The 21,835-nt window shown below is 39.4% G+C and overlaps 1 protein-coding gene across 11 annotated transcripts in view; it reads left to right on the top strand.

The window, feature by feature from the left end:
• Window positions 1-21,835, top strand: part of diaph2 (diaphanous-related formin 2) — a 444,886-nt gene that overhangs the window by 241,487 nt on the left and 181,564 nt on the right. For all 11 annotated transcript variants that reach the window (XM_036568916.1, XM_036568915.1, XM_036568920.1 and 8 more), the window contains one exon: window positions 3,610-3,704. In XM_036568916.1, coding sequence (XP_036424809.1) covers window positions 3,610-3,704 — 95 coding nt within the window. The remainder of the gene's footprint in view (window positions 1-3,609; window positions 3,705-21,835) is intronic.

The raw sequence follows: 21,835 nt of genomic DNA on the forward strand, positions 1-21,835 counted from the left end.
AGGTTAGAATTTGGCGCCAACAGCATGAATCCATGGACCCAACCTGTCTTTCGTCAACAGTGCAGGCTGGTGAATATGGTGTAATGGTGTGGGGAATGTTTTAACACACTTTGGGTTAATACCAGTCATACATTATATGTCCAAAAGTTTGTGGACACTCCTACTTATTAGTAAATTCATCTCTGTTAAATTGCACTCACTGCTAGCACAGGAGTGCAAATGCATACAGAGCTTGTATAGTCTCCAGAGAAAAACACTGACAATAGAACAGGATGCTCTGGAGTAGCCTCACATGAGGCTAAGGTCACCATGTCCAAGGCCAAGCATAGGCTAGAGGGGTATGAAGCCACCCAGCATTGAACTGTGGAGCAGTAGAACTGCATTTTTTATGGAGTTCTACTGAGTGATGGAGTTGGAGTGGCATTTGTGATCTAGAACTAATCATCCGACATCAATGCCTGATCTCAGTAGTGCTCCCACTGCTGAATGCAACCTAATCCTCACAGTTCCAGCATTTAGTGTAAAGCCTTCCCAGAAGAGTAGAGACAGTTACTGCAACAGAGGGGGACAAATTCCTTTCTAATACTCCTGGTTTTGGTAGAAACATTGGATGAGCAGGTGTTAACAAACCTTTGGCCATATAGTGTAGCTTGAATGCCAGAGACTATTTAAGTACTGTTGCTGACCATGTGGATCCATTTATGGCCACAATTTACCCATCTTCTAATGGCCATTTCTAGCATGATAATGCCCCATGCCACAAAGCAAACATTGTCACAAACTGGATTTCATGAACATAACAATGAATTCAGTGTTCTGAATCCAGTAGAATACCTTGGGATTTTCTGAATCCAGTACAATATCTTTGGGACACCTTCTGGAGATTCTCAGCATGAAAGTGCACCTGAAAATCTGCAGAAATCACAAGATGCAGTCATGTCATCATGGACCAGAATCTCAACAGAATGTTTCCAACTGAGGCTGTTTAGAGAGCAAAGGGAGGCCCTACCCAGTATTAATGTACAGTTCCTAATAAAATACTTGGTGAGTGTGTGTATGTGTGTGTGTCTGTGTACTTACTATATTAATATCATTTGTATTTATTCTAATATTAGTGTTTTTGAAGGAAACAAAACACATACCGTCCAGCTAAATAGCTTTTTAAATATAATTTTCTCAGGTACCTAAACCTTTTCCCTTTTGCAGAGTATAGTATATCCATGTTCAGCGAAGACTTGCCAAGTCTTTTTTGTAGTCTCTTTTTGTTTGCACATATCATAATATTGATCGCAAAGGTCTAAAGTGTTGCATTTTGACTTTTCCCAATATTGTGCAACCCTAGTATGTGCATATGAAACTGAGGAATGGAAGTTTAGCCCCACTAGATGAGATGGAGCCATTAACAACGCCCAGACTGAAAGCAGCATAGGGTCAGCAACTTGGTCATATAGTGAACAAGGGGTTAAGTGGGTTAAGTGAACAAAGATAAACTAGTCATATCTAGGAGACTAGCATTAGCAACTCACTGGTTTGCAACCTAATCATGAATTAGGAACCCCCAGTGAGTCCTGCGATTTAAATTGTCATCCCTCTGGCTTCTAGCTTGCTTCTCTTAGCACAAGAGAAGCACTGCCATCCAAGCTGACTTCCCCCTTCATGAACCCATTACACAAACCCACACCCAAGCCCCCCAACCCCTCCACCATACCAACAGCTTCTAACATTCCTGCCAGCACTTTTATGACCTTGTAAAGCAGGGCTGCATATTTGTTCTGTTGCTCTGGACCCTAGGAGTGGGTGGAGTTGTGTGTGCAGATGAAACAATAGCTGAGATAAGACATGATCCTATGAGGGTAGTAAGACTTCCCCCGTAAGTGCGGACTTTGGAGGCAGAAATGACTACAGAAAGCAGGTCATTCAGACCTAGATGATGAAGTCATTCTCCTCCAATAGAAGTAAGCAGTGCTGCTCTGTGATGCATTAACACACAGAAGAATTTGTAGAGCAAACACATTGTACTTTACTTTCTCACATAACAGCCCTGAGTGAGTCTGGAGCAGGACATTTCTCAGGAACCGAGCTGACTGCATTTAACAAAATGATGGTATTGGTACTATAGATGACTGTATGTCTACCTCTCTAATGTGTTCTGTTTGCCAAAACATATGTAGACAATCTAAAGCCTTTTATCCTGGATATGTATTAAATCTGGTCTCAAACAAAACTGCAGTTTCAGTGATGATTCCCTACCTAAAATCAGTTTTTGTCTGCATTTACACTATATCTGGTTTTTAATAACTAGCCCATAACCTTTAAAAGTATTTCTTTTTGAAATATTTCTAGTCATTTATTTATATATAACTTTTTGTATTGAATAAACAAAAATGGTGGTACAAATCAAAAAGATTGGGTAGTATGAGATGGAAATGAATTAAAGGATGCATCTGTCATGGTGAAACTTGTTAAAAGGAGGGGAAAAGATAAAAAAGAAAGAAAAAAACCTTGGATAACTCACTCACTGTGAATGTGTAAATTATGCTAATGAATCACCAGATGAGGCGAAAGTTTTCTTCGTCCAATTAAAATTTTACAGCAAATTTGATGAGTTCTGCGTCTCAAGGTCATTAAACTCACCACATTCTGAAACAAACCATTTATTTATTTATTGACGTGAAAACTCCCGACGATTGCCTCATCATCCCACTGATAGTTGCTTGATTAGAATATTCCTGTATCCGAAATGAAGTTGCTGTCATTTGTGGTAATGATGGCCCATTTTTAATTGCTACCATGAGTTTGAGTTTGTCAGGGCTGCCATAGGTGCTTCACTCTTCCGTCACACCCTGTGCCTTGTAAATGATCCTCACAGTCACATGCACCAGCCGCTTACATTTCCTGCATCTTATGACTTAACGTATGACTCTGTGCTTGTGAAAGACTCGCCATATTGTTGCACACAGATGGCCTCCTAATGAAGTGTTGGAGAATAGAGCTTAGTTTCGCTGTAATTCGGAGAATGAGGCTGAGGAAATGGGTGTTTATTAAATCACTGTTAATCAGAATTTGGATTGGGTTTACCTGCATGCCAGAGGGCTGCTGGAAGATGGCAGAATGAGTCACGAAACCCTCTCTTCTTCACGCACTCTGTTTATTAGGAGGAAACCAAACCACTTCTGGGTCCAGGTAGCATCTCAATTAGGAATACGCTTTTAAGTACACATTTGCATTCAAAGTTAATGACTTTGGTAATAATGTCCTGAAATGTAAGGAAAGTAAGCATACTTTGAATAATCATTACTTGACACAAAATTACACTAATTCGATTGATTTTTTTGCGCTCAAAGAATTTCACCCGAAGCATTCGCCTTTAAGATGTCTAGCCATTACTGCGTAATGGCTGCTGAAAATATAAGCTGTTTTGGATACTTTCATTGTCAGTAGCAAATTGTTTCTTATCCAATCACCTTGGAATGGTTCAAACAACTCTATTGAAAGCTGACTGCTGACTTGCTTCAACTGATGACTTATAAAGCGCATTAGAGCATAGGGTGTTTTTGAACATCGCCAGGCTAAAAGAAAAAAATAACTCCTCCCTTTCTGTCTCAACAGCAATTTTCCTTGGATCTTTCCGGCTGCGTTATGAAGAGATCCGAGACATCGTGCTAGAGGTCGATGAGGAGAGACTGAGCGAAGCATTAATCCAGGTATGTATGTGAGCACATTTATGTGTGCATATATGTGTACAGTTGCATGCAAAAGTTTGAATACCCCTGGTCAAATTACAATTTACAAGTGAAAATAAGTTAGCGTATTCTCCACAGAGAACACACTTCAATATGACATTTTTCTGCTAATTTTAGTACGCAGTTTCTATTTATTTGTTTATTTCTTTCTATGATTCTGTCTTATTTGCATAAATATTGTGTAAATATTCATTACATGTATATCATCTGGAGAGCTTCATTTGATAGGCCTTTTTTCATGCCAGGCTTTGCCTCTTTTGTACTAGTCACTTTGGCTTCATTCACTCAGACCAGCAGAGGCTCCATTCACTCACTAATAATAGATGCTGTGGGACAGGACTTGGCAAAGTCTAGCAGCACCACCCTCCCTTCTACTGCCCTTTGTCTTACAGGCAAGATTGATGAGCCTCCTGGAAGCTCTTAACACTGACTCCCTCTATGTGGTTTTTGTTCATCTTAAACGTGGTAATTGCAAATGGCATGCGTCTCCTGAGGTAAAGATGCCGCTCCTGTCTATGAAAGGGTTGATCTCATTTACATCAGACCACCCTCTCCTTTACGAGTCCACCCCTTCTAACCCTCAGCCTCTGGTGGCTCTTTCATGGCTGTGAGTAAGGCTTTGAGTGAGAGAAGGCCATTTCTCCTCCCAGTTAACAGGCTAGTGTCCGCATGAGAGACTGTCCACTAGGGGGTATGCTGTTTATGCCCAGAGCTGTGTCGGTCACTGCTTATTATTGGTTACACCTTTTGCTATGCATCCCATCTGTGCAGATGCTTAATCAATACTTGAAGAATTTTCCAGCCTTAATGCTGGTTCTTTCAAAAGCGGCTGGTTGTAATCTTTTACATTCATCTCTGTGCAGAAAAAAATGTAACAGCGCCCCAGAATAAGTAAATGATAAGACACACAGTGATATGTGTAGATTCAGTTTCCTTTACAATATAAAACATATGCAGCATAAAGAAGAATTTTACATAATTTTTAACATTTTTGCATTTACTTCAATGGTTAAAATGTAAACAGGATCATTCAAAGTGATCTGATGTGAAATGTTGCGTGGTTGAAACTCATCAACGAGACTTCTTTACAATAGCAGTGATAAGGACCAGAAGTTGCGATGTCTACAACACCAATACATTTCAATACACATCTTGTGAGTTTTTACATATAATTTTGGTGCATTATAGGTAAATGCATGTAACTTTCCACTGATGTATCTCAAAACAATGTCTCAGGCATCAGGCAACATCTTTGTAACCATTTCATGTAATAGCCTACTGTGATATGAATGAAGCCTTTCAGAACAAACCACTCTGAATGATGTACTGCTTATCAATTTAATCATGCAGAAATTGTGAAAATTCAAACAGTAATGTGATTCGTTCGAAGATTCGGTCGAAGATTAGCCTGCATTATTTGATGTAATGTACTCTTCATAAGGTTCTTTCAATGCCTTAATTTATCAAAACACTCACAGAAATGCTCATCTAGAACTGTGATTGGTCACTGAGAACACTAAAACCCCCCCCAAAAAACCCAAAAACCTTGTGATTGAGTACTCATATTGCAGAAGCCTGAGATATGCAAATGAGCCATTTGACCAAAGCTCAAATGTTCACAAAAAAATTATGAAAATAACAAATAATATGTTGTGCAGATCTGCTTTGCATGTATTTGATTGGACAATTGTGTGTGAAAGGCGAATCATATTCCAACATTTTTTAATGAATGACACCAGTCACATTCAGTAAATTCAATCCCAGAGTTACCTTACTCCTGAGGTTCTGAGTGTGTGGCCAAAAGATATGGTCAGCAGCAACATTCAGTGAAGTATGTTCAGCCTTCAGCCTTGCCTGTGCGGATTGGTGATGTTGTCGAATGATAACGGAGAAATGTACTGAACAGAAAGGGTAAAAACTGAATTTAAAAATGGTTCCAAGAAAAGGCGGTAAAGACTATTTAAATGTCTCACAGGGGCCCATAGAGTTGTTTTTGGCAGTTCAGATAAGCTTTATTTGGCCGTAAATGTGGGCTAGGTGCTGAGATTGCTCGTCTCCCAGCTGTGTAGATGAGCGCACAAGTTAAAATGGTGACCTTTTCCTACACCCAGCCTCGCTTTACAGGAGAGATTCATCCGTCAACACACTGCACACTATTTTCTCTCTCTCTCTCTCTCTCTCTCTCTCTCTCTCTCTCTCTCTCTCTCTCTCTCTTTCTGTCCCTCTCTCTCTCTCTCAGTTCAGTTCAGTTCAGTTCAACAGTGCTTTATTGGCGTGAATGTAATAAAATACACTATTGCCAAAGCAGTAAATAACATAAATAAGAGAGATGATATTATAGATTATAATAGAACACTATAAATCAAGTTATTTACAGGCTTATTAGTAATCAAAGAAAAAGAAAAGGAAAATGAAAGAGTCAAGATTTCGAATTTAAGAATATATAATAATCAGTAATAATAACAGTTTTTGGTTGTCCTCACTGATTGTCCCTCAGGTTGTGACAGGCTGTCACATATCTCGCTGCATGTGTGATCAGCTCACTCCTCTCTCCTAATATGTACGGCAGTTTCTCAGAGTTACTGCAGAGCTGAAACTTAGGACAGACACTGCTCACTTTCTTATAGAACTTATTTCTAATGGAGTTGTAATTAGAGCACTCTGTCAGGAAGTGCTGCTCCATCTCCATCACTGAGAGCTCACAGTGAGAGCACAGTCCGGCCTCTCTGGGTAACCAGCTCTGTCTGCACTGGCCAGTTTCGATGGCCAGACTGTGCTCACTGAGTCTGTATATTGTCAACACTTTCCTCAGTTTTTTCTCATTAATTGTTGTCAGGTATGTTGCTATTGTGTAGTGTCAATTTAGGGTCGAATAGCACTGAAGTGTGTGGTGTTGTTGTGTAGTTTCAGTCCAGTGGGTAATGTAATTGTATTTTTGGTTGGTGATAATTTGGTTGGGTCTGATTTTCTGAGTGAGCGTGTGGTCAGGCTGATTGATGTCGGTGATGTCATTGGGTTTTAGGTCACTGAGACCCAGGATCAGCTGGTTCAGGGGACTCTTGTTGATGTTCAGCTCCTGACTGGCCAGTGCTTTATAGTGGAATGACTGGAGGTCACTGGATTTTATGTGTTTCCGGAAGTTTAGAGCTTTTTTTCTGAATATTTAATAGAAGTGGATATTTTCCTAATTCAGCCCTGCACGCATTATTCTGTGTTTTTCTCTGCACATGGAGGGTTCTTGCAGAATTCTGTGTGCAGGGCTTCAATTGGATGTTTGTCCCAGTTTGTACAATTGTTTTGTGTCAGGGGTCCCCATACCTCACTGCCATATAGTGTAATTGGTTTAATAACTTATTTGAATATTTTAAGCCAAATTGTGATTGGTATTTCAAATTTGATTGATTTTTTTTAATAGCAAAAAGAGCTCTCCTCACCTTTTCTCTGAGTTCCTTCACAGCCAAGTCAAAACTTCCTGTGGAACTGATCTCTCTCTCTCTCTCTCTCTCTCTCTCTCTCTCACTCTCTCTCACTCTCTCTCTCTCACTCTCCTCCCCTCCCTGTCACACCCTCTCTCTCACATTAATTTTCCTTAAAGACCTGGCCATAATTATCTTTGCCTTTATCCTATGTGTATGTTCAATGATAATAGTACGGTTGCACAGCTTTACCTAATGGCTAAGGTATTTACAGTATATTACAGTGTGCCATAAAGATGCGGGGACAAACATGTGTTAGCCACCAGCTGTGACAAGCTCACCTCATATCATTTTATCCGTTTTATTAATCATCGGGACTGGCTACATTTATCGAGACTACATTTATGAACACATACTGTATTATGTGAAATTTGTTGTTCAGTGGTTAAAATGACTTGGTGATGTCTTTTTTTATGATCACATGGAAATAGAGGCTGGATATTTTATAGTGATAGGCAGATCCTAGCAGTATGTGCTTGAAAAACCAGCAGATGAGCATGCTCTCTTTGCTTCACAGCATGACTATAGAGCCTCTTGGATATTGTTTCTCTATTCAGCAAAGAGGAGTGGGAGATGAGTGCGAATGACCCTGTGGAAGCAGACAAGAGAGAAGGAGAAAGAGAAAGAACTCTAGTTCAAAAGGGCACCTCTAGAACTGGTTTACATGAGAAAAAGAGAGAGATGAATGTGAGGTTGAAGAACAGGAGCTGATCATAATGTAGATAAAACCTTATTTAGTAATACCACCTTGCTGCCTGGATGACATGCTTAATGTGCTGAATTTACCGGTGAACACTGTCTGTGTCAGACTCAGTGTGCTTGTCACCCACTTTAATATGTGTATTGGCCTTGATTGGCTCCCCTTACTCTGTATTAAGGTCCATCACTGTGTGTCTATATGATGTACAGATGTGTAAATTACAGCAGAAATGCCAGTGCTCCCCATTTATACTCCCATCCTGCTACTCTTTGGAGGGATTGAGGTAAAATAAATACAAAGCCTATTTCCAGAAAAGTAATAAAAACAAGATTTTTTTTAAACCTTAATTTAACTCACGAAAGTCTAAAGCAAAGGTTTTCAATGTTTTTACTGACCCACATAATTGTATTTTGTAAATATAAACAAATTTAGATTTTGATGTCTGCAACACACTCAAAAAAGTTGGCATGTTTACCACTGTATAAGATCACCTTTCCTTTTAATTAAACTTTGCAATCATTTGGGAACTGAGAATACTAATTATTGCAGTTTTGAAAGTAGTATTTTGGCCCATTCTTGTTTGATACAAGACTTCAGCTGCCCAGCGGTCTGTGGTTATCGTTGTCTGATTCTGTGCTTCGTGATGTGCCATACATTTTCAATAGGAGACAGATCTGAACTGCTGGCAGGCCAGTAAAACACATGCACCAAGTATCTATGAAGCCACACTGTTGTAGCATGTGCAGAATGAGGCTTGGTCTTGTCTTGCTAAAATAACTCTGGACTTCCTGGGAAAACTTTGTCTTTATGGCAGCATTTGTCTCACTAAAATGCCAATACACACCTCTGCATCAATAGTCCCTTCACACATATAAAAGTCACCCATGTTGTGGGTTCTTATGCACACCTGTAACATGACAGATGTTGGCTTTTGCACTTTTCACTGATAAAAGTCTGCATGGTCCTTTTTGTCTTTGACATGGAGAACTCAATGTCAATTTTGCTCCAAAACAAGCTGAAACATGGACTCATCTGACCACAGCACACTCTCTTTCTGACCATCTGAGAGGCCCAGAGAACTTGGCGGCTTTTCTGCATAGAATTGATGTATGGGCTTTTCCTTGCGCAGTAGAGTTTCAAGTTTCGTTTCTTGATGCAGCAGTGGACTGTGTTAAAAGGACAACATTTTTTGAAGTACTCCTGTGCCCATATAGCTATATTTAACACAGTAGCATTATGGTTTCTCATGCAATATCATCTGATGGCTCAAAGGTGAGCTCAACAGTGGTTTCTGGCCTTGCATGAGCTGAGATTTCTCTGAATTCCCTGAATCTTTTCACCATATTGTGTAAGGTAGACAGTGACCTAAATTATTTGCAACCTTGCATTGAGAAAAGTTCTTTTGAACTGTTTGACAATTCACAACATTTGGCACGAAGTAGTGAGCCACAGCCCATCTTTCATTGCATAGACTGAGCCTTTGGCGGATGCTTTTTTAATACTCAATCATGATAACCTTTCCTTTTACCAGTTCTAATTTATTGTGGAATATTATTGTGGAATATTTCAAAACAGTCAAACTTAAGCATCTTATAAACTTTTCACTCTTATTTTGCCCATATCCGAGCATTTTTTTGAGATTTTGCAAGTTTGTTTATATTTACAAATTACCAGCTGACGCTAGTCATTTTTTTTACTTTTGGTCCAAGGGCATGAAAAGCCCAGATTTATTAATCTTATGTAATGTCCCAACTTTTATGGAAATGTCATGTGAAATAAATACTTCTCCTTGCTTGGCTGCTGTGTCGAAGGGAGATATATATATATTTTTTACTTTTTTTGCATTTCATCATGTATGCACAGAACCATCAGCCTCCCAATGACAAAGGCCCCGAGAAGCAATCAGATAGAATATTTGTAATAGGCATACATGCAGTGGTCTAAACAAGCTGGTGAATTGAATGGGAATGTGTCGAACAAGAGAGGCAAAGGTGTCCTTGAAAATGGCAGATGGACAAACAATGCCATTGGACTCTATTGTGAACACAAGATATGGCCAGGAGGGAGAGAGTTTTAGTGCATGCGCAGGGAAGCCACTGAGCCTGGTGCATGTTTTTAACATGCCTGCGTCAGGGGGCCTACTGGGAAGATCACAGCTGAAGGTATATTTTAATGGGTTGGTGTCAGCCATGTTAAGCCTGTTCCAATTTTAGTCCTTTGTTAAGGCTATTTTACCTTATTGTTCTTCTGATCTAAAGCAGTCTTTGTTTTTTGCCAAACATAGCTTCTGGTACTGTGGCCAAACAACTCTGTCTTTAACTCACCTGTCCATAGCGCATTGTTCCAGAAGTCCTGGTCCTTACCTAAATATTGATTAGCAAACTTTAGTTTTGCCCAGACATTCTTTTTAGACAGCAAATGTTTCCTCTGCGTGCACCTCCCATGTAGGTCAAATTTGTGTGGTCTTGTTTTATTGTAGATGCATTCACTTTGACATCCACAGTGGCAGATCCTGTGATGAAATTTTGGGGTTCTTAAAAACTTCTTTTAGTATCTTATGGTCTACTCTTGGGTTAAATTTGCTGGAGCGGCCTGGCTTAGACATGTTGACAGTGGTTTCAGATCTTCCGTGCTTGTAGTTGATCTTCTGGACAGTGGAAAGATTGATTTCTAATATTTTGGAAATGCTTCCCCAACCCCTCATTGGCATCTTCAACCTTCTTTTCTTTCTGAAGGCCACAGAAAGCTCTTTTGATATAGACATGATACCTCAAACTCCAATAACATAGAGCAAAGTGGATCAGATAACTAAGGGTTTAAATAAGACAAATTCCTCCAAGATATTTTATAATGGTTTTGCACTCATTAGCACCTGATCAGGTGCACCTGATTTCAATTTTACATGCACACACATACACACACACACACACACACACACACACACACATATATATATATATATATATATATATATATATATATATATATGTATATATATGCACGTTTCTGTACATTATCCACAACTTGCAAAGTTTTTTAGAAGTGAACAGATGGTTTAAATAAATGTCTGAAAACAGGTCAGCAACCACGCGTTATATGTATGTTTTACTATGGTTAAGCTAGTCACCTTTAAACTAGCTCATAGTGCAGCTATGAAACAGTGGTAAGAGTAGTAGTAGGATTCAAAGCCAAGAAAACGAGTACTTTGCACATTAGAGGTACATATGCATTAATAAAAGTAATATATGCAAGACACTGTGAAGTTGTCATTTGAAAAATATACTCAAGTGTCACATTATGCACATATGAAAAATTTAAAGTCATTCTGTAATTTACAATTAAAGTAGCATTTGAAAATAATTCTGTGCAGCTCAGTCTCATCTCTGTAATTGCAGTATACTGAGTAGTGCTTTACTAGTATTTACAGCAGTGACATGAGTATTGTTGAGTACAAGTAAAGTTGCAGGTTATTTACTTTTTTTTTTTAACTCTAGAAAAATTACATGTTGCATTAACAACCTCTGCACACTCTTTACATGGGTGCTTGCTTTCTTTTGTTTCAGAGAGACTATTCTGCATCCTCTCGTTGTACATTACACAGCTCATGTAGTGCCCTGGAGCAAATCTGTCTTTGGAATTCTAATAAGCTTCTGCACCCGCATCATATGGAAGCTGGATGCAACCTTTCTGCTCTTGTTTCTAACACAATCAAGAGCAAGGCATACACTGCCCTCTAATAGCCTCCATATGAAAATGACCCACTGCACATCTCATCAAAGCTCTCATTATACGAGGACTAATCCCAGCTCAGATCACTTAATGCGGAGGGCCAGAGACCCACTGCTCAGAGAAAATAGCACTGGAGCTTTGATAGCGAGCACGGCCTTAAATTATCCCTCCTCTTTGCTAACTTCATGAAAGATATTCGCATTCTGTATGTGCAACACTATTTGCCAATTTGTTAAATGCCAAATTTATGACGTTGGCAGATAAAGCAATTTTAATTACTCTTCAAGCCTAAGCATTAATTAGGATCATGGTAGTCTTTGTAACAGTTTAACTCCTAATTGGTGCACCTGTTTTATAGCAAGCATCGAAAATAATGCTTAGATTCATAAATCCTGAAGCTTTATTTGACAACGTGAAATGCACCAGCTGCTTGCTAGGTGAAAATGTCAGTGGCTGTCCCATAGATAGCTTAGTAGATTATCGCAAAATGGCCAAATATGAGGGGAAAAATGTTGGTCATATTTAAATGTTGCAGTTATTTGATAATAACTTATAATTGAGCTTGAAAAGCTGGCTTTTAGCAGATGGTATGGCAAGACGTTACTAAATGTTTATAATTTCTCTTCAAGATTTTCTATAAATTAGGATGATTTTATCTTCATGGTGTGTTGTGATAGACTGCTATTAAGCAGTCAAAGTTTCTTGCAGTCTGCAGCCCAAGTCTACTGTCTTCCTTCAGCAGTTCAAGGCTTGCTGTCTTCCTTCAGCAGTTCAAGGCTTGCTGTCTCTTCACAGAAGAGCTGTGTGGGGGCATCACTGGGACAGCTTTGAAAGCTGACCCTCTCTCTTTCTTTTGCTGTCTTGCTCTTGCCCTCTCTCCTGTACATTTTCACTTATGCGCATGCACATACACACAAGACACACTGACTGATTCTGCGTATTTAATATTACTCTGTTCCCCTTCAAAAGGAAAAACTAATGACTACATGACTCTGCAGTTATTCATTTGTAATTAGTATGCTGTGCACATAAAGTTGAAAGGAAATGTCAGAGAAGAAAGGAATAGATCAGTGATCTTTTACATTTAGCTATACATTTCAAGAAATTCACATAATATTTGTTTAGCGTAAGCAGAGTAAATATATGGCTTTGTGAAGTCGCTAGGTTATTTCCAACTGAAAAGTAGAAAGTTGTAAAATTCAGCAGTGTTAGAGTTAACTCAGTTTATTCAGTGGATACAAATTCAGGTCAGTGGACTTGTAGTGCTCCCTGTGGCCCTGGTCACATTACCTGAACACAGCTCTTCCAGTTCTATCTGCCCTTTGGGGTTTCAATCAGCATAGCCGCTGCATGCTGATTGAAACCCCAAGGTCTTGTCTGTTTACTCCTTGCACTATCTATAACTTTTCCGGCTACATATTTTGTCCTCTCTACTCCACTTCACTCTTCTCCTTTCTACTACGCTGTCTTTACCACCTCCCTTTATTACATTCTTCATTTGTAGCAGTGACTTTTTTCATACAGTTTATCACAATTTAAGTATATTCAGCTTGTACAAATAATCATGCTTTATAAATGTAGAGTCATGTAGAGTTTCAGTGTCAAATACTGAGATGGCCTTATTTGATTATTTGGATTATTTGAGCTTTCATTTGTAGCAATTTATTGCCATTGAAGTATATACAGGCTACATGAAAAACTATACTTTCTGTAGTTATATCATGTACTTTAGTGTCAGATTTCTCTATGTGTTTTTCTTAGGCTTTACAAAGATTTTTTTTATTTCAATAAAGAATGACAATATGTATGGTGTGACATTTTCAGTGGCAGTTAGGAGAGGACGCGGGCTAAAATTAATGTCCTTCAGAGGGCAGCAGTGCTGGAGGCAACTATTAGTCACAATTACAGAGCACAAACAGCCTTTTATATTCCCTGACATGTTTGATTTGCACAACGTACCATAAACAAACTATAGGAAATCAGCTCTTCACAGATTTATTTGTACATCTTGGCATGAGGAGGGAATAGAGACAGCCTCTTTCTGAGCTTAACCCCACAGGACCACATCCAACTTCATTCCGAGCCACAGACTACCATGTTAGCAACAGATGTTTCTCCCTAGAGTGTCAGTGCCATCGGTGGCTGCGTCACTTTATTGACTGGACCATGTGTTGGCTCAGGATCGTCTAATGGCTGTGTAATTGTGTGTGTTGATGTGTGTCTGGAAGCTGGTTTATTCTTGTGTTGAACTTTCCACAAGAGCAGAAGAAGTGTGAGTGATCAAAAAAAAAGAGAATATTTTGGAGTAAGACTCCATGGCACATTATTATTCTCCAGCACTAAGCTCTCGTTGTTATGAATTATGCTATTCATTCTTTAGGATTTATCCCCACTTACTGCACTACCGTGAAATAGGAAATATTAAAATAATATACACGCTTGTGCAATCTTGAGTTTTAAGAAGAGCTCCATACCTCCATTTCCTCTCATTTTACCACTTCATGTATTTTTGATTCTTAAGTTGATAATAATGAAGTATGTATTTCTTGGTCTCCATTGCCTACACAAAAAGAGTGCCTTATGAATCCCTGTTCTGAGAATACTGTAAGCATAATTGATTTTCTCTCACATCTACTTCGCAAAGGCATGAAAATTTGTCCAATGTGAATGTGTATTCTCTGTAACAGTTTTAGTCTGCGGTTGAGTGGAGTTTGCTGTGACTTTATTGTGCCCTTAATTGCTGCGTAACGATGTCTGTGAACAGTGTGAGTAGTACAGTCTCTAAGTTTTCCACTGAACGTGGTGAAGTCCCAGGCAATAACACATGTAACAAGGACAAACTGCCTTTCCCAGATAAACCTCTGTACCATAAACCATAACAAAAGAATATGCTTCCATACTGTTAAATGCAGCATTGTATTATTAAGACTTTGCCAGGCTGATGTAACGTATTGTACTTGGCTGAAAGTGATGTAGTATTCTCTCAGTTACACATCCTGAGACACACTATGCATCGGGCGGCCCGTCAGCCCTCCCTCCTGCTCCTTGCCACAGCAACGGCCATCTCTCCACGCTCGTGATTGGCTGGGCCTGTGAGGGCTTTTGTCTTTGCCCTTGCTTGTTATTATTGTTTATCTTGTTTGTCAATCACCCGGCTTGCCTGCCATATCCGGCACTGGCCCTCATACATATTCATGAAGCCTCATTACCTGGCCTGCTGGATGGCTGTGGGGCCTGGCAGCAGCGCCTGCCTTTGTTCCTGGGACTAACAACAGGTGACTGGAGCGGCCCGGCGTATTGTTGCCCATCATTTGCATGGTGTAAAGTGCACATGTGGGACAGGACGATAAGTATGGAAGTGCACGGGGCCTCCAGATTACTACTTAAGCAGAGGAGGCTGCTTGCCCCCTTGAGCTTAATTGAGGCTTGATTCTGGCACTGTGCTCATAGCCTCTTCTGCATCAAATGCTAATTCGACAGGCCAACGTGAAACGTACTTAGTTGGTCCAGGTGGGTAAAAAGCACAATAGCAGGCACATTAACCATAAACAGCACAGAGGTGGGCACCACATTGTTTACATTTTAAATGAGCTTCTGAAAAGAATGTCCCAAGCCCTAGGTACAATACATGTGTACACACCTGCACACACACACACACATCCACACAGTGCACTTGTGAATTGAGAAAGGACCTGCAGCTTGTTGTCAGTAGTGAGCTGTGAGCTGTGAGAGATGCTTACTATGGGTTCAGTTCTCACTTGGGCTGCCAGTCAGCTTTTATAGTACATTTTATTGAAGACATCCAGAGAACCTCACTCTGCCTTGTATTTCTTCTGCTGAATGAAATTAGAGATTGATGTCTTCTGGTGACGTACAATACTGTGCAAAAGCCAGAGTTAGTTTCCAGTCACAATATCCGTTATGTACAAGTTATTTATTTTTCAGAAAATATTTCTGAGGAGATTACATAGAAGATAAGCCACTAACATATGTTAAATGAAAATAAGCAAAAAATAACATGGGTTTCCAAAATTCCAAAAAAATATTAAGATATAGATATAGGTATAAGATATAGAGAAAATGGGACTCCTAACAACAGTGCAAGACCTGGTAGACCACCAAAACTGTGACCATCAGATAAGCAGTATTTCAACAGTAACAATATATCAAGCCCCACTCTTGCTTCAGATCTGAAAAATTACAGGAGTGTTCCTGTGCATTTTCCCAGGATAGACAAAAGACAAAAGGGAAGAACATTTTCAAATCAAAGAAGCTTCTGGTGCTACCCCAGAGTCCAATCCTCAATATCACTGAATGTGTTTGGGACTACTTGGACTGTGAGAAGCAGAAAATGCAACCAACTTCTAAAACTGAACTTTAAATGTGGTGGACAAATATCCATGAAGATTTCTTGAAAAAACTGAAAGAAGTCTTCGGAAAGAATGGAAGCTGTAATAAATCCAAACGTGGACCACTAAATAGTGAAAACTATAATATAATTTGGTTGTTAAGGCTTCTGTATAATTTCTCTGTCAAATGCTGAAAAATGAAGAACTTGTACTTAATGGCCATTTTGACTAGAAATTTAGGTTGGTGGGCAGGGGGGGCTGCAGATAGGGGAGCAATCACACTGGGGCCCACAGGAACCAGTCACTCATGATCTTTATTGAGCCCCTATGTATACTGACACAATTTTCCGCCGTTGACACAAGATTTTTTAATAGTACGCCTCACCAGTTAGCTTCCATCAACGAGTCATTTTCGTATGGGTGGAGAGGAGAGAGTACTTTTTGTGCACTGGGGCCCATAAAATTCTATATACACCACTGCTGTCCTCCTCACATCTCTTCCTTCAGCAGATGGACATGTAGTACTGACTCAGATCCATGCCATGGTAATGGGGGTCATCAAATAAAATGCTTAATTTTATCTTCTTGTAGAGCTGCCCTCACTTTCACTCCTATTTTGCTCCACACCCTGTCTCACTATGTCTGAAGCAGCATGTAAGTCTTGCAGCATTTCCTTTTTTTCCCTCTCTCCTCTGGTTAACATCTTCCAATCCCTCCCTACAAAACCAAGAGGAAATTTCACATATCGCACAAGTGTCTTCACTCTGTACCTCATGAAAAATGTCTTCAGAAAGACAAAATTAATGTCATGGCAGGTCTGTCAGCTTTAGCAACTCTATCCTTCACTGCACCAAGTATAATCCATTTTTTCATTTCTCATTTTGTTTAATGCGATTTTGAAATCTGTCACCCCTGGTTTGTCGCCTATCAGTCGCTTGTGGTGGCGAGTGCCTCTGACAGTCTGAGGTGTTAGTTTTGATTCTGTAGAGTTTAGATCCCTTTTGGATTTGTCACGTTACTGTTCTCTAGATTAGCCTAATGCCAACAGCACAGCCCACTAAGGTGTCACTTGTTGTGGCCGTCAAGAAAAATGAGCCTCTTGTGAAAGTCTTCAGACATTCCAGACAAACCACATGCAACTTAAGTTGTATGGTAATAGTCTACTTTTGTTTATAGTTCTCAGGTAGAGGCAACATGTTTAGCCTGAAAATTTGTCTCACGTGTACAAGTAGATGCATTTCTGCTGTTAATGAAAATCTTAAACTTCACAGAAGATCCACATGTGGTCCTAAACTGACCAACTTTAGTTGTGTGTGAAAAGTGATCTACCACTGTTTGCAGTCCTCTCTGTGGTATAAATAGTAGAGGGAACATGATTAGCCTGTTAATTGGAGTGTTGTGTCATTAAATTATGAGATACAGCTGCTACTAAATTGTGACCTATTTTCGTAGACTGAGGCTGAATCTTAACCTAATGGGTTCGGGACTATTTGCGTTGATGGTGTCATGTTAATTAGTTAGCGTTTTACATAGATACGATTTGAAAAGCGTCTGCAGTAGGTTTTTGTGAGATAGACTGACGCATCTTGTCTAGCAGACACCATGCATAGATTTTATTTTGGGTAGAATGTGTGTTTCTTACTACATGGTGGGGGAAAAAAAACAACAAAAAACAAACAAAAACAAAACACCTCTTGGCATTAAGTTGTGTGATGCATGAATGCATCAAAAGCTCCATAAAGATTTTATCAGTCTTCAAAGTATGGTTTTAGCAATGAGTAGCTTATTGAGAGCATATGTCTGGCTTGGATTTATATGCTAGCTTGGGTGAGTTTCCGGGTTTTCTCTGGTATTGATTAAAATGGAGGTCTCTCAGATGGTTTACCGAAAGCTGTGCTGGAGGCCTGCTGAGAAGTCACGGCTGGAAGACGACAGTCTAACGTTTCACATCAGCATTAGGCAGAGACAGTGACTGAGCTGCACGCAGTGCAGAGCTCTAAAATCAAGGAGAAAATCAATTAAAAACGGCAAGAAAAATTGGCAATCATGTCTGTCAGACCTGCACGAAACAGACATGGCTACTCCTTCCAGACAAAAAAGCCAGTGTTTAGTATTGGGAAGCGGTGGGGTGGACAGAACAGGAAAAAGAGTTACAGCCCTCCTGTGTCCACTCGTTCATCTCTCCCGTTGTCTGAATTCTTTGAGTTTAATAAAGAGTTTATTGCTGGGAGAACATTTTTATTGATTGCACTGTCCCTGTGACTGTAATTCGAGATGTGTTGATCTTCTGTCTTTTCTGACTTTACTGTAGGGAATAAAAGTGGGGGATTTATTTTTCACCGAGCAAACTGTATTTCCTTTTTTTCCATACCTCTTGTTTATTTAATTAGGATCATCTGATTAACAAATTATATTGTTACTAAGGTAAGGTTACTGAGGTTTTAAAGACACAGAATGTATGTTGCAACAGAGCTCAAACATCCCCATTAAAGTGCATTAACTTGGAGCAGGTTGAATGTGTTTCTGGAACGTGAAATAAATTAAATGGAAGCAGCTTGACAGCAGCAGAGATCAAAGTGTGTTGCTCAAGGCCCTACAGATACTGCCATTCTGTCAAAATGTTTATTGAACCAGAACTTGTATCTTATTAGAAGCTATCTCTCTCTCTCTCTCTCTCTCTCTCTCTCTCTCTCTCTCTCTCTCTCTCTCTCTCTCTCTCTCTCTCTCTCTCCTGAAATGTCCTGGTCTAATTTTTTTTCTGTCTTTCTATACTTAAATAATGAGTAGCAGCCAAAGCACAATCTTATATTTGTATTTTCATAAATGAAAAGCTACACAGTGTAGGTAAGACATATGAAGCTACTGTAAATTTTTAGTGTGTGAATAATGTGATCATCTGGTCTGATAAATTTAACATAACCATGTTAAACTAAGGGGTTGTGAATACATTTTCATATTTTGCTAATGTGTGAGTAGTAGGCTGCTCCTTTTGGTGCATACAGTACAGCAGAACTTTTCCAGTCTAGTTTTGTTTTCAACCAGTCATGAGTGAAAAACATGGCAGGTGTGTGTAATAGCAATGCACTCACATTTTATGTGCCTGTGAAAAAAGGCAGCCAGTTCAAACACAGTCAAAAAAATTGGCAGATAACATGGCTTTGGAAATTACAAGTTTTCATTTTCATTTTTTATTTACCAAGACTTTGGTAAACTTGCAGAGATGACATTTGCTTGGCTTTAATGAACAATGTGATGTAGTTATGGAGAAAATGAACAACCGCAGATGCTGTGTGAATGCTTCAGGCACTGTACTGCCCATATGGCAGCTGGGTAAACTCTGTGGACGAAAACATTGTTAGAAAGCTTGTGATTGGTCATTGCAAAATAGCCGTGCCATCATTCAAAGATGGATCAGCCAAAGTTAAACTGCAGAAAGTGTGCGAGCTTGTAAAGTCTGGCTTGTAAAACTTTGGCTTTACGCAACCCTCATGAGCTTTGTTTCGCCTAAAGTATACCAAGGCCTTTTATATGACTTTGTTAATTTCTGAAAATGTCAATATACTTATGCATTACAGGATTTCTGTCAAGTGAAACCAACAGAGTAACAATCACAGATCAGCCGTCACTATTATACAGTGTTTACAGATCGTTCTTCACCGCTCAACTCCCTGCTGTAATTCACGGTGTGGTTTTCTTCCCACTTTACATTCTTCTACCCTTTTTTTTTGTTGTTTTGAGTGGTTGATTGACAGGCAATCAAGGAGAGAGTAAGAGTAACGAGTGACAGCGTTCATGTGCCTTTCCCTGCTGTGAGAACCCAAATGGCTGAGTGATTATCCTGGCAGGGCCGTCGACTCGGGGGCTGCTCTGCTCTGCACTGCGCTCCCCCAGATGCAGATTGTGTCTGGAGGCCTGGAGAGAGCAGTCTGACTCATCTTGGTTCAGGATGCACCTCTCGCAAAACCTGCCCATATGCCTCTGCCTTTGTGTCATTTACTCAGTACGTGGGGTTCTGGTAATTAAGAAAGGCACAGACAAATATAATAATAATCAACAGTAGCATTTTTCCCCTCACTGCTCTATCCGCCTTCATCTCCTCCACCCTCTCCCTGCTGTCCCCCCCATCCGCGTATTCTACAGCGGTTCACCATGTGCTGCTGAAAAGAGGGCCAGAAGAGGCGACAACAAACCCTAATTGCTTGTCTCCTCTCTGCAAGTGGCGGCAGAGAAAAACAACTCCAATAATCGGATTCAGGGGAGCATTAGAAATGATGATTTCTGTGGCTGAATGGTTTGCTGCTGTGTTGTTGTGTTTCATTCAAAATCAATGATACATTGTGGAGGGGAGCTTTGTTCCTCAGCCAAACTGCCAAGCTAATGTTTCTCAGACTCTGTCAAATGAGAAAAAGACCACTTTGCCACCGTAATCCCACCCCTCAACATAGCGGATCTTTGCTGCTCGATTGCAGGCCCTTTTTCCCGTAGCCCCCTCAGTACAGTTATTTAATTTAACATCTGAGACAATGGAGGCAGCCCTCAGTTTCATTCACCCTTCTTCCAACAGGTTACCAAAAACTGTGTTTTGCTATTTTCAAGGTTAGAATAGCATTTGATTCCTGTTTTCCTACTAGTTGTCTTTTGGGGAAATGTTAGATATGAAAATAGTGTACAATAATATGACTGACTGATTGATTGAATGTTTTGTTTGTTGGTTGGTTTATTTTTATTTATGTATCAATATATTTATATTAGGGCCCAAACAAAATGAAAATTCTATGGCTAGTGCCAATTTAAATAGTCTGATAATAGCAATAATAATGAATAATAATAATAATAATACATTTAAATTTTATGTTTTAATTTTGTAATCCAATGCTTTTAGCTACCACTATAAGTCACAAAAAGTGGCTTTTTCTACCATTTTATCTACTATTTTCCATTAAGAATGTGATTTCCCAATGTTGTCGCTGTGTTTATTTGAAATGTAATGCACATGATCCAACAAAGCTAAAACTTTGAGGATTTGTGTACAGTTTGTGTTACAATGTACCATTTTGAACAAGCAAATATATATAAATTTATATAAGTCACACATCGATTCTATTTTATCAATAATTTGATTAAACAATTCAATAATAAGCACTTACTGATCCGAATGGCTCTCTGAATGTGGTCATGTGTTCTCTCTGTGAAAACACAGTGCATTCAATCATACAGACTGAAAGCTATGGTTCTACCTACTGACACTTATACTTTTACTTAACTGTTGACATATATGATTTTCTGGACTCAGTTGTTCCATTTCCTCAACTCAAATACAACAGACATGCTCAGTGTCAATCAACATAAATAATGTAACACTAGGGTGGGGCTAACCAGCATTCTTTTGGTTTCTGTTAATTACCTCTAAAAAGTCTATAACTATCGGCACATTATTGGTAGTATTTTCACCAATACAAACAAAACTGAGACATCAGTTTATTCTAAAAAATGTTCCACCTTTTTAACTTCATTATGACAACAAAATGAATAAAGGGGGAGAGGATTTTTAGAGAAAAGGATAGCAGTATGCTCTGCTGTGATGATTGACCTAAATCACTCACAGTTGACAGTTTACAATAAGGCAGCATACTAAATTTCATTCCTGGAGGTCTTTAATGCCCAAATGTCCCCGTTAGACAACTCAGCTGATGGGAAATAATGTACTTTTCACTTTACCAGATGTTTTACAATCACACCTTTATACAAGCGATCAACAGAAATGGGGTGTTCTTAGCTTACTAATGACTGTGCTTAGACGGCAAATACCAGATTAGGTATTCAGTGGCACTTCCAGTG

Source organism: Colossoma macropomum, unplaced genomic scaffold (genome assembly GCF_904425465.1).
Source record: "Colossoma macropomum unplaced genomic scaffold, Colossoma_macropomum, whole genome shotgun sequence".
In the NCBI taxonomy this organism is placed as follows: domain Eukaryota; kingdom Metazoa; phylum Chordata; class Actinopteri; order Characiformes; family Serrasalmidae; genus Colossoma; species Colossoma macropomum.